Source organism: Stegodyphus dumicola, chromosome 4, assembly GCF_044657685.1.
Source record: "Stegodyphus dumicola isolate Sdum_Otavi_A_Nest chromosome 4, ASM4465768v1".
Lineage (NCBI taxonomy): Eukaryota > Metazoa > Arthropoda > Arachnida > Araneae > Eresidae > Stegodyphus > Stegodyphus dumicola.
In genome coordinates, this window is record NC_140771.1 from 144,279,563 (window position 1) to 144,294,084 (window position 14,522).

The window sequence follows — 14,522 nt, forward strand, 5'->3', positions numbered from 1 at the left end:
TTAAAATGTATTGCTTCCTTCCCAAGGCATATTAAAGTTTCTGATATTCAGAAAAAGGATGAAGTATTAATTTTCTACTGTTCTTGGAGGGGCAAAATCAGTTTGAAGGTACCTTAAAATAATTTACTTATTTAAGAATAGTACGTTTTGTATGTTAACTTTATCTTTCTTGGAGCACAGATATTTCTTTAAGACGTAACTCGAATACCACTCTTTTTAATGACAGAATTAAATTAAATGGTAGTTCATTAGGATGAAAATTATCAATTTCTAATTAGATACGAATAATCAACTTCTGTATAACCGCTCTCACCTGAGCGGTAAGTTGATTCAATTAATTCAGGAAATTTGGGGTCGATAATTGGAGGAACAAACTGGAAACATAATTTGATTACAAAATTTTTCTCTGTTTTGCAGGGTAAACGTTGTTTTCTGCTTCATTTGAGATTTAATGACAAAGAGATAAATCTCATGGAAAATCTATTATCTTCCTTTGATTCTTTATAATTTTTCTGCATATGCTCGCGCTGTAATTACATAGATGTTTACATGTATGTTTACAAAAGTGAAGAAATATTTTTTATGTTATGCATATATATTTACGTTATATACATGTTAGGTATATTTAAGAGTTCTGTATGTGAAGCAAATAATTATTTATTTAATTTCTTTAGAATTACAATTTCTGATGTACGATAAATACTAGGTAAAGATTAACGTTTCTAGAAGCTCATGGTTTTAGATACTGTGAAAATTATATCCTTCATACTTACATACAACTAAACACGGTCCGTTTATTATACGATCTAGTAAAATACATATATAGTCTGTACATTTCGAATCAAATAAGGATGCAAGCGAATTGCACCACAGCATTTCTTTATTTTGCTGCATTTGTCTTATATCTTCGAAAATCTTTGTATGCTTTTTATTTGCGCCGGTGACTGCAGTTGCAAAGAACAGTAATGCACGAATAATATTTCAGTTATTTATTTTCTCACTTCGAAATAAATTGCTGAGGTTACCAGTAACTCCATTGTACAAACATATAAACAAAGGTTTAATCTTACAGTGATGGTATCCAAGAATTAGGAAAATTCTGGTTTCATGTATAAAAAATTAAATATCAGTTATATGGATGAGGATACATTCTCTACGGCATATAGACAGTTTGAAGTTAAAAAAATTCTCACACAGACTATTCAAAACACATATACACTTTGAAGTTTAAAAAATTCAGTTTACTTATTTATAGATTTAGATTTATTGAATTACGGCACAGTACACTAATGCTATATATCTAAGCAAGGCAATGTTTTCATCTAGGAAGTTTTGAGAGAAACTGACTCGTATTCGCATTACAGGCATTACAGGAAAATCTTTTATGCAGCTAACCCATTCGCCAGGATTTAAATCGAACAAATAACCGTGCTTAGGAAAGTAACGTTATCGCTGCGAAAATTTCCGCGAATTTTCGAAGATTTCGCAAATATTGAATAAATGCTTGAATTTCTGGTTTTTCAAATTATTTTTGAATTTATACTATAATTATCGGATTAATTTTGTATTTAAACAATTTTTATGTTAATTTCTGTTACAACGTCTGCAAAAATACCTTTCAAAAATCGTTTTAAAATCCAGTTTGTTAAGATTGACTTCTGAAGGATTACATCTTTTGCACTTCTGATGACCCTCTAAAGTAAATAAATAAAAAAAACTATAAAAAATCTGAAAGGTTTGATTTTAAATTACATCTAAAGGGGCTTTTTTTAACATTTGTGTGTCTCCTTTATTTATTAAATATCATGCTTTTTTCACTTAACCCATAAAATTCAGTTCAACAGTAACGTTGCAAAATATTTTTTAAATGAGCATATCCGTAGAATTTCCGATAAACAGTCTCGCGCACTGAAGATAAAAAAATGTTTTATCCCGTAGAGTGTTACGATTGCTCGTTTTGAAATCTTTAGTTTGTTAATCAAAAATTCGTTGAAATGATACAAAATATAAATAGATAATAAAATTAATTTCAAGTTCCAATTAGAGCTTCCTCATGCCATATTGTATGGAAGATTACGTTGCTCAAATTTTGATGGCTCAAGATACCGTTGTTTTATCACAGTGTGAGAAACATACATACATTCATGCAAATTCTTTATTATTTAATTTCGTTAAATGTATTACAGGGCGATAATATTTGGTGGCAACAATTTGAAAAGTGAAACAACTCTTAACGTGAATAGACGCAAAATGCTAAAACGAAATTAATAGAGCAAATTGGCTCTTTGGACTAAAAATCTGAAAGCTTTTAGATTTTATATTACGCCCAAAGGGGCGTTTTTTAACGTTTTGCATGTTACCTTTATTTATTAAATAACATGTACCTACATTCGTGCACATTCTCCTTTATTTAGTTTCTTTTAAAATAATGCAGGGCGATAATATTTGGTGCCAACAATTTGAAACGTTATTCAACCTTTCACAGCAATTTACATATGCTTTTCTAAAAATGTGTCAAAATATTCCGTATATATACATCCTTTTTTAAACACATTTTAATTACCAAATACTGCGAATCAAACATGCCTTTACGAGTTTTGAAAAGATTTATATCACAAAAATGTTTCATTATTTTTTTTCTCTCTGCTATATTTTCCTTAAGTTTAAAAGGAATAGCTTTTAAGAAAAGATCTTGTTTATAAACAAATAGATAGATAGTGACTTTAGACATTTTAGCATAAACAATTGAAATAAAATTTCGTATTTTATGAATAAGCATCCATATTAAAATGCACTAATCATTCTTTCCAAAAATATTAAAAGAGTAATAAGCATATTGCAGGAATCAGAAAAATATTCACTGTATTCTAATTTATTAATATTTGATATTTTAATAAAAACCTTGTGCTACAATTCCTTCAATGGATTCTGTATTAAATCATTGCATTACACTGAAGGGGCAACTTTATTTTATTAACGTTTCAAAATCATTTTTCATTGCGAAACATCTGTAACTTTGTGATTTTGCAGAGGATTATTGATGTATGACAATGAAAATTGCCATTTATTTTTTAATGCTTATGTTTCGCCTTCACGAATTCAAACATAATATTGAATTATGTCCTGTGCTATAATTAATCATATATTAATGATTTTCATTTTAGTGTAACGTCAGCGTTTGATGTCCAATGAATATATGAGAAAATAGAATACTTACTCTGTGAAAAGCTCTTAGAAATAAGTTCACTAAATGACAACAAATTAATCTTCTGCATCGATTAAATATTAGGTCTTCAATAAGTTAGAATTTTACCATAATTATGCAATTCGAAATATAAGTAAAATTCAAAATCTTTTAACGGTTTCCTAGATTCATCATACGGATTTATAAAAATAATTTCCCAAACTGTTCAGTAATCATTTTCCAAAAGAATAAAAAATTATTCATATTTTTAAAACACTGAGTATTTTTAGATTCATGGTTTTCCTCACTCTTAATCTTCAAAACATGTCAAACGTTTTTGATTTACATGACGTCAAGAACCATTTTGTAATACTTTATTTATAGGATACATTTCAGTATTAACATTTGCTCCCAGGTTTAAGCATTCATTTATATTTTTGAACTCCTCATAGAATGTGCAATCCAATTTTGATTTTGTGAAGAAGAATTTTGATGGCTGATTAACAATTTCATCTCTGTTTTACGACAGAACATACCTCCTTTTTTATGGGTAAAGTGATGAGACCTCAGATCGAATAAGTTGTAAAACAGTTAATTTAAAATTTACGAAACAATAAAAAGAAGATGATTATATTTATGTTTTTCATATTTTTTGAAATTTCCAATTTTATTCTTAGGTCTTTTTATAAACACATTCTGTAATCCATTCTCTGAATACCAAAAAGGGAAATAAAACACGTAACCTCAATAAAAATATGATTTCATTTCCGAAACAAATTACTTTAAAGAAAACAAGAATATTAAACTTTATAACTAATCTAAAACAAAATCTGAAAGCATAAATTGGAATAATTGAAACAACTGGCATTTTATTTTTTAATTCACACTTTTACTCACACTCAACCGTGAAACAGTAAACACTTTTCTTTTGAATGCGATGTTTTTGTGAGAAAAGGTAATCACTAACGCCCTCGCACAGAAAATAAATGCTAGTAATTACATCAAAATATTCTTCGAAAGAAAACTCTTTCTAAGAGGCATTTAATTAAATTTCTCACTTTCTTAAAATATGTTGCGTATATGCAACAGTAAAGAAGACCAACCCGTTTTTGATAAAACAGTGTTTAAAATTATAATAAAAAATAATAAATGCTAAAAATAAGCATATAATTCAAATATTGTGGAAATCTTTCCTTTGATTCATTTCAGCTGAGTAGTTGGATAGCACAATTTTCGCTACGATAAAAGATGTCTTTAAAACGTATTGAGTATTGAGTTATAACTTTTCTTCTAACTTTTCTTTTTAACTTTTCCTTATAACTTTTTCTGGAATGTATCATTCAAAATTAATCCTTTTCATGCCATCTTACACGACGCTCAGCAATGCAGCTACATTATAGCTAATCACTTCGTCAAAAACTCAAATATCTCCCGCTTCTTCTGAATGCGTAGCCTTTCTTTTTGCTTTTGCCAACATGCGCCGCTCATTTCTCTGTATCGTCCTTGAAGATCTCTGTATCGTCTCTGTATCGTTTTCTCTGTATCGTCCTTGCTTGAAGATGAGCTACGCTCTCGAACTTGTGGGGTGCATATTGCACCCATAATGATGTGAGTCAAATATTGCATCCAGAGAATTACTTTATCAAGAAATGAAATTTATGTGATGAACCTACAGACACGTCTGTCTTCAAGTGTCGTTCTTTTATCTACGCAGTAAAATATATCCAAGTAATTACAACGCAAAACGTCATCGCCAATCCATTACAGCTATTCCCAAATCTCTATATTTCATATATATATATATATATATACTTACCGTAATACATATATATTTATATATATATATAAAATATCCATTTTTCAAATAATAATAAAATAATAGCGCTTTAACTTCCACCTTCATTCTAAAATTAATAATAGCATTTCTGGACTGCATCATTTTAGATTAATCTATGTCCTGAAGCTTGCGTAACGCTGATGACGTAGTAATTGGGAACCTAAACTCTGAGAACGGAAACTCTTCTAACTCAAACCAAAACTTTCCTCTTCGTGACCTTCCATACTGGATAACTACGCAATTAGTAGCTATTTAAATTAGAAGTTTTGCTTTAATGTGATTGCCCGAGGAATATGCGAATGCTGAGGTTACAGAATTAATTTCCAGATATGAGCGTTTTCAATTTTAAAAAAAGGAATTAAGAGAATTAAGAGCTAGTTTAAAGTTTAATCTAACATTACGTTATTTTATATATATAGGCATATATTACAGTACGTACTTATACATTACCCGCTCATACATACAATGTACGTAAAAATATGCACATTAAAAATAATTTTCCAGAATTTGTTTAGTTCGATATTAAATTATTTATTCCTTCAGAGTTAAATTCATTATCTCTATTTTATGTAATTGCATCTTTTCAGCTTATTTATGAATAAAATTTCTATTTGCTCATTAATAGTTAAAACAATACTGAAAATATGCTGTCGTATGATTCGATGCTTTACTGTCGGTGTATGGAATTTTCTTTGTTTGTACAGAAGCAAGTTTTTTATGTGTTTTAGTTGTTAAGTGAATTAAACCGTTCTCAGATTGTAGAAATATAAAAAAAATTCTAAAGACAGAGATATAAAACATTATTCTTATCTTGATAACGTAGTAAAAAATTCAATCAAAGCATTTTCTTAAATTTTTAATTTTTTCTGTAACATTTTTGTTTCCAAAACTTATAAAATCAAAATAATGTTCTAATGAGACAAAAAATGGCAGCTATGTGTTAAGCAATTGTAAATATTACATATTCTAAAATTGCATTTAAAAACATAGATTAATATATTAGTTATTATCCCACGTTTCTTCGTATCAGGAATTTTACGATGCATGTTTCAAATCTTTATCAGATGTTTAATCTCAGATTTTCCATTCTGATCATTAGGAGGTTATTAAAATGTTTTACTGATTGTGCTTCCGGAATGGGATAAAGATTTTCTTTAGAATTATTAGCTTCTACTAGTCAGCCTTAGCTTTTGCATAAATGAAGTCATATTCATGACATCATTTATGCAAAAGCTAAGGAGTACGTACCCCTTGCCTCACTTTAAAGAAGGACTCCAAATTTTTATGCATTATATAAAATATACAAAATTCTATGCATTTGTGCTAATTTTAGATTTAGAAAATATAAAATTTGAAGCAGGAGGAAAAGTTTAGGCTTCATATTTCAGTTCTTCATGCAATTTTTTAATAATCTTCATGAACTTCGGTATTATCTCCTGCTCTCATCATTGGTGAGCAATATAGTTAAGTCACTGCATATTGCTATAATTTTTCATGTAGCCTTGAAGGTATCTCTTTCATAATAAAAAACACAGACTGCAAAAAATGATTTTTTTTGCTATAAAAAGACAGTGATGATAAATTGAAGGAAAGTAACTGAATTTTAATTTACAAATAAGTAAATTATAAGTTATAAATTGTATACTTGATTATTAAAACAATGCGCAATTTAATTGCGTTAATGATCTCATTTTTGTAATTTAGTAATTTAAATTTCTCTTTAATACGCATTTCTTAAGTTTATTTTTTCCTTTTGCTGTTTTTTCCCAGAGAGAACAAGAATTTCATTTTAAACGTTTAAGATTATACAACACATAATAAACTAAGAACATTAAAACAAAGCGCGTAAAAAGATAAAATTAATTTGAAAAAAGAATTTAAATGAGAACTCGTTGATTTATTTATTAGTTTACTTCACTAAAATATTAATAAAATTTTCTCATTAGTCATATCTACTTAATTTTACTAAATTGACTAAATTTTGCTGCTTATTATTAAGATTAGTGATGGGTGCCGCAAGACTTTCGGCCTCGGGCTTCGGGAATTCAAACTGATTACACTACTCGACATAGAAATTCAACACTATGAAATATTTGGTAGAATATAATGTCAGTTGATACACAGGAGAGCATGCATATATAAATAAGTGAGGTTATTTACAGAAAGCTAAATTTATACGGTGCTGATATTTACAGAGAAAAAGTAACGCGTATGACCACCTCTTGCGGCGATGTAAACTGCAACCCTACGATGTGCAGATTCAATTAGTGTGCCCATAGTGTCCTGAAAGATGGAAACCCAGATGCTCTGAACTCTCCTCTAAAGTTCGTCCTCCGATAACGACTGAGGAAGGGCGAAAAAACGGCAACCAGTCATTTCCCAGACATGCTCGATTGGCGAAACATTTGGGAACATCGCAGGCCAAAGAAACAATGACCAAGACATGCTGCAAGCTTAGTTGGCTAACGAATGCCGTGTGTGATGTCGTGTTGTAGAAAATAATCGCACTGAAGGTAAAGTAGCACAACCGACTGCAGCACCACATCAATGTATCATCGAGCCACCAATGTGCCTTTGATACGTAAGAGGAGTGACCGACTATCATGATTGATGGCACCCTACCTTTATGCAACGTTCACGAGCAGTGAGACGTTCAGAAATAGTAGTCAGATTGGTTCTATCTCGTCGACGACTTTAGATTCTTAAGCAGGGACTATTATCAGAGACACAAAACCAAAACTCGTCGCTGAATACCGCATCGTGCCATTCAGATGTTCAAGTGGTTCGCTGACTACACCATCACAGTCTTTCGTATCTATGGCTTGGTGTTAATGGCAATCTTCGCAAAGGCGGCTTGTGTGTGAGCCGCTTTCAGCCAAACATAGAGAAACATTGCTCCCAGATATTGGAGTATCCAAAGCACCCTGCTCATTCCGCAGAAATGTCCACAATAGCCGATTGTGGGGCCCTTACTGCTTCTCTTCGTATGCGTTGATTTATGCGTTATGTAGTAAGGCTAGACGGCCTTGGTCTTTTGCGACTGCTTACATTTTCTTCACTGATCCATGTAGATCAAATTCTATACACAGTGGATACATCTACATGCGTTTCAGTAGAGATACGATGGAAAGACCGACCAATCGCACGTAAGCCTACAATATAACACCTATTAAAATCGTCCGTTTGCCGGAACTGCGTACGGTGTCTTCGTCCAAGCCTCTCTTCATTCACACGTGTCTTCTAAAACCTTTAACTTATCAAAATTCTGGATTCCTATAGCAACACAGAGTAGCGACTGTCGCCTCTTTTGCCGTTTAAATTCCCTTTCATGTCGCATTATAATAACGTGACCAAATTGCATATAACATCGTCTGCACGACTTGTTTCACTATGTATTCCCCGAAATTTTCATATTTGTACAGCCGAAACTTCATGGTGTTGCATTTTCTATGTTATATTCTTTGTGTGTGTTTACAAAGCTTTTTCTATATGCTCATACTTTGAAAATGCACAATATTATTTTCAAGGGATTTTTCTTATATTTCTTTCTTTCAAGGGAAAAACTTATCTTTGGAACATAACTTCTATGTATATAAAAAGAGCCGCCATATAAACTGGATCTATTCAAACAATATTAAACTCTAACCCACTACCCGCCACACAAAGATATTTGCTCCATATGGCTTAAATTTCTCGATCGCTAAGTAGTTGGGAATTTAAAGAAGGATATTTGATTAAAATAAAATCTTTATTGTGCATAACTGCTCTTTACAAGTACCTCAAAACACTAAGCGGCGTCTCTCTTTGAAGTAAAAGTATGTTAAAATCTCACCAAAATTGTTTTATGTGAAATAAAAGAGGAATAGGTGGAGAAGAATAAGAGTAGACAGGAGAAAAAAAATTAGCCTAAATGAAGCTTTTTTATAGTTTAACGTGCAGAAATTATTAGCTTTTTCTGGATAGTAGACGTGCAAATTCGTCTATCGTTTGCCGAGATACGAACCTACGTTTTACTGAACTTCAGTAATTATTAAGAGTACAACTCTTAGTAAACAATAAAGTATTTTAATTACTGAATATATTGTTGCTATAGAAAACGTTATAGCTTAAATTTTTGACTGCGCAATTCTCATTTAAAAATTTTGTAAACAAGGTCATGTGTAGGAATTTAGGTTTAGGAAAGTATTCTAGCTGATTAATAATATGTTAAAGCAAAAGATAACACAGTTTTGCATTACCAATATACTTGTCCTTAATGTGAGTCTCTCTGCACGTTTTTTGTATTTATTATATGAATTATCGTAACAATAGTTTAGCTTTTTATAATTATAGTCTTGTTATATTACCTCTTGTGTTTCATGAATTACTGCAGCAATAGTAATCGCAGAATAATTTTTCTACGATAACTCAATCTTAATGCTTTTTCTTTTACCCCTTCGGCATTTTGCTATTTAAAATGAGTTACTGCGAAAAATATTTTTTTTCTTTCACAATAGTTGCCGTCTCATTGTTTATTGATGAAACCTCAACAAATCATTGTCTATAGTAGCGAATGAGACATTCAAAATCATAAATTTCAAAAATCTTTAAAAATATAATTCAAGATTCTTCGCGCTTTGTTCATCATTTGAAATCCTAGCTTAAAATTAATTTGACGCTTGAGTTCAAAATTACAGAAAGATTAGTTTTACAGAAGCTAAATAAAATGTAAATTCATCATTAATTATAAAAACTGTCACCCTTTCACTGGACCTGACAATCAACGTTACGTCATAGCGGCCTTGAGTGCCAAGACTATTAAGTACCTAGAGGCATAATTTAGCGTTTCATGTTTAACATTTATCTAGGATAACTCTAAAAAATAATCCTCCTCCGAAAAATAATAATGATTCCCTTCTTTAAAAATAATTCTATTTGAAGTGATTTAATAACACTCTGAAAAATGTAAGGTTTTTTTAAAGAACTGTTATACATGTATTTTTAGTCAAATTATTGTGAGAAAATAAAACTAAGCTTCAAATATTCAGAAATTTTACTTATGCAGTACCTTATTTACTAAATTTGATTTATACCTTCTTAAAAAGTATACACACGAGATTTTAAACCTGCGCTATTAAATTTGTTTTTTATGAATGCAGATTCTAAATTTTGTCATAATTAAAAACTTTCGAAGCTTAAGTAAATCTTTTTTTCTCTTCTTATTATTTTATGAAGAATTCAAGAGATTTGAGAAACATTTAGAATTCGGATTCAAGAATATTTCGTCTTCCAATATCTACATAATATTTACGTCCCTTATTTTACAATTCAGTTATTATTTCTTACATATTTGGAACCCAGCTCTTTCGTAATTTTTAAAACCTACTTTGTAATAAAGAAGCAATATTTTCTTTTCGAAGTTATATGATGTTCCGGTTTTCATAGTGCACAGGGGTATATATTTAACTTTCAAATTTACCACGTGTATGCATATTTAACCGAACCTTGTGTCAGTTAGTATACTTCTCGATATCAAAGGTTTTTATTTTCTCCATAAAATACTCCAAAACTGAATAATTTTAAATTATTACTAACTGAAGCAACAGATCTGAATTTTCTTTTACAATAATTACACAAAGACAAATAACACCAAAACTAAAATAAATTCCATACTACCAACTCATGCATGAATTTTTGCGCAGTTCAAATTTGTATTATTAAACGTTCTTGAATAATATGCATTCTTTAAAGATCCTAAAATGACATTTATAAGTTTTCTATCGGTCTTTTTATGACACAGAAGAAAGAACTGCCAATATTCTAAAATAAAAAGCCGAGCCTTCATATAAATAAAAAAAAAATTTAGGGAAAGAAAAAAATATTTTGCCATGTCTTTTTCTAAGAGAAAGACATGCAAAATTTTGCTACAGTTCTCAAAGCAGAGCATGAAAAACTTATCGTAAATTCCTTTGCGAATTTTGCACGATTAAAAATAATGAATAGCACATTCCACCTGCTATTTTAATAAAATAATAAAAACTGCTTATGCATTGAAAGAATTTATTTATTAAATTACTCTTATAATGGCAGGTTATTTAGAAAAAAAAGTTAGGTACATATATAACGTCTGATGAAAGACAACTTGCATGTCGAATAAATAATTAAGTTATACGAGGCAAGATAATTTTATTTAAATATTGCGAAGTTTTAAGTGATTTAAAAGAAAGCTTTCTTTAAATCCGAATTTTTCATTAAAGTAGCTCTTTTTGTTAATATAAAAATATATTTCAGAATAAAATTCTTTCATATCCCATGTCTTTCTTTATCTGAAAACAAACAACTTGAGTAACAATGATTGATGAATAAGTGGTGAGAAAACATGCACTCTCTCTTTCTTTATATCAGCAAAAGGAATTTTTTTAATTAACTCTTACCCTTACATGTTTCACTTTGAGTTTACAAGTAAGGCTCACTATTTTCTCCCTTTCGTACTTATACGCATGCACACGCACTGAAAAACTGAAAACTTAAGGTTATTAGCTCTGAAAATTAGTACTTCAGATGGGAGTTTGTTTTTCAGTATAGAAATACAACGCACCTTTTGAAAAACAGATAAAATAAATCTCTACTATTAAATGAAATTAAAACTCAACAAAAATAATAAATCTTGATTTTGGGAACTGGCGCATTTGTTTTAGCACGCCTCTTTGAACGTAAGCTGATAGAAAGAAAAATAAGTTCATTAAAAATTGCGTTTCCATGTAATATATATAAAGAGCAAGGACTGTAATCTCTATGTTACTATAAAAATTCCTCATTATCATTATATTTAACTTTTTATGCACGCAAAAAATCTAAATTCAGAAATTTTGCAATCGACATGCTACAAATTGATGGAAACCTGTTTTACTTACTGCACTAAAGATATAAAAATAACAGTTGTTTCATAATATTATTAAAAGCACAGTTAAAATTGCTTTTAAGGTAAATTCACTTTGCTAAGAGGGAAGGAAACAAGAAGAATATAGAAGGTCCCAAGACTTTCTATTTTCAACATGTCTTAATCTCTAACCGATATGTGTTGGAATTATTTCTTAAATATCATCTTTTATCAAAAATTGCGTAATAGGTAAGATAATACTAAGATGACAAAATATAAGAATAGAATAAAAGTTTCTTTACCATGTCTGTCGTTGCTATCGTCCTCTCTCGTCCTGTCCTCTTTGTCAGTGAGAACACTCGATGGCGATGATGTGCCCCCACTTGCAGGCCGGGGTGGCGGCAACAGTAACGGAGCCCCAGCAGTCAGACTCAGCCCCATGCTGGAGTGAGCAAGTGCGAGTCCTGGAAACATATGAGGTGCAGAGAGGCGATCAACCACACTGTGCAGAGAACGCGGTCCGCCGGGCCTGCTGGCCAAAAGGTGAGGAAAACTACTAACAGTAGTGGACAAAGGTCGGTCTGGATTGAAGGACTTTGACACAAATTCTGTGAGCTGCTCCATTTCAAAATGATGATTACAGTGGATAACCTGAGATGTTTCCCCACTTTACTTGATGCGACGGTTTTTAATTTTGCAACATTCTGCCGCAAAATATCTTATTTAATTTAGTGCGTAAATCCTTCAAGTTTTGGTATGCTGTTTTAACGTCTTTATCGAAATAAAATAGTAATATAGGATATTTATATGTAAATGAATATCTCTGAAAATTAGATATTAATTCGCATAAAATTTTAAATATTTCTATCGCAACAGTAGCATGATCTTGTAGTGAATGGTATTATTGCAAAGGAGCATCTTTGGCAGGTAGTCAGCAATTCACAGCAAATTTGATAATTACCTTATGTAACATATCTGAAAAAATCTCTTATTGCTTTTATTCATCTGAAATAAATATTACTTCAGAAATGAATGTTTATTACATTCCTGCAAATAGCTTTAGATATAAACAAGTTTGTTTAAGATTTCGATGTACATTGTCTTCCTTAGGTTTAACTTTTTTCTTGCATGAGATTAAAGTTTCTGTCTTTAGGATGCATTCGAAGTGCGTTATTTCTCACACATTTTCTTAAAGTTGCTTAAATGCAAAGCTTAATTTTCCAAAAAAAGTACAGACTACTGTTTAATACTCTGTATCAAAATTTAAAATAGCCATTTAGCCACTCTGTTGTAACTTCTGGATATACTTTCCGTTAAAACTTTTCCCATCAATTATCGTTACTTTTTAAAATTTTAATTAAGACTTCTCATACTATACTATTCTAAAATAAATTCGCTTGGTTTGAACTAAAATTTCAATAAAAATCCATTTTCGTCTTCAATCTACAGGCTGGCTGGAGCTTTAGAACACAAGGACACGTGATCATGTCGTCTCCTGAAGACCTTATCATGAGAATCACATCCACCGCGCTCAACGACTGTCGAGTTTTCCGAAAAGCGCTCGGAATTTGGCTCCGGAAGCGGAAATAGGCGGTGTTAAAATAGGCGGAGTTTCAAGATGACATCATATAGCCACGTGATGTCTAGTCACAGCCCCCTGGAGTTGTATCCCGTGTTTGGATTGCTCGCATCTAGAGAGCATGCACCTCTCTCATTGTAAAAGATGGATTAATTAAATCAGTTCACTTATCTGAACAGATTAAATTTGGTTTCGTGCGCAGAACACTTTCGAAGGTGGAGGGAGTTTAAATGGATTCCGTGAGTCTCTTTGATTCAAGTACTCGAGCGTAAGCGTATGCTTCGTACAGAGAAAAGCATTCGAGAATAATAGCTCTAAATGGGATAATCACGTCTAAATAATTCTCCTTTCACTCCGTTAACGCCATGTCATTGACAAAATGGGGATTGCATTATTATCTTACAATTCTCCCCATTCTCATTTAGAAGCGCTTGACACTCAGAATTAATGTATGAATCATTAAGTACTTTTAAATTAAATTTTCTCATTTCCAAGTTTAAAAAAAGGCGGAGTAAATTTAGATAGTTTCAAAAAATTGATGAAAATCTCCAATAACTTAATCAATTAAATTTTGCTCATATATGGCTATTTTTTATTTTTTAAACGAGCTACAGAAAATGCAATTCCTTGATCATGTTTACATAGATTCTTCACTTAATCTGTTTTTTTCTTTTTTTGTCGTGAAAGCAAAAGTATCTTATTTATTTAAAAGCAAACTCAGAAATGGAAACTTTTTAAATTAATAATAATAAATTATTAACTAAAACTCCCTTCGCAGTTTAGAGGTAATGTATTATTTTGAAGCAAAATTTTAAAAAAATATTTAGGATAAAATAACAGCTACTAGCTAATTAAAATTTAAAATTACATGTATCGTAAAGTCCTTTGTTAAATGGTAAGTTTCTTATTTTTTGTTTGTTAACAGATAGTTTTAAATTAGCTATTTTTTTAAATAAAGAGCTATTAAGTCATTTAGCCAGCTGTTTAATTTTCTGCTGCGCAGTTTGATTACAAAAGTCCATTTTGGAAGTTTTAACAATGTTTATAATCAAATAAATGCTTC

The 14,522-nt window shown here is 30.7% G+C and overlaps 1 protein-coding gene across 1 annotated transcript in view; it reads right to left on the reverse strand.

The window, feature by feature from the left end:
* Positions 1-13,377, reverse strand: part of LOC118201396 (uncharacterized) — a 143,571-nt gene extending 130,194 nt beyond the window's left edge. The window contains exon 1 of the mRNA XM_085815580.1: positions 12,183-13,377. Coding sequence (XP_085671706.1) covers positions 12,183-12,504 — 322 coding nt within the window. The 5' untranslated portion in view covers positions 12,505-13,377. The remainder of the gene's footprint in view (positions 1-12,182) is intronic.
* Positions 13,378-14,522: the final 1,145 nt, after the last annotated feature.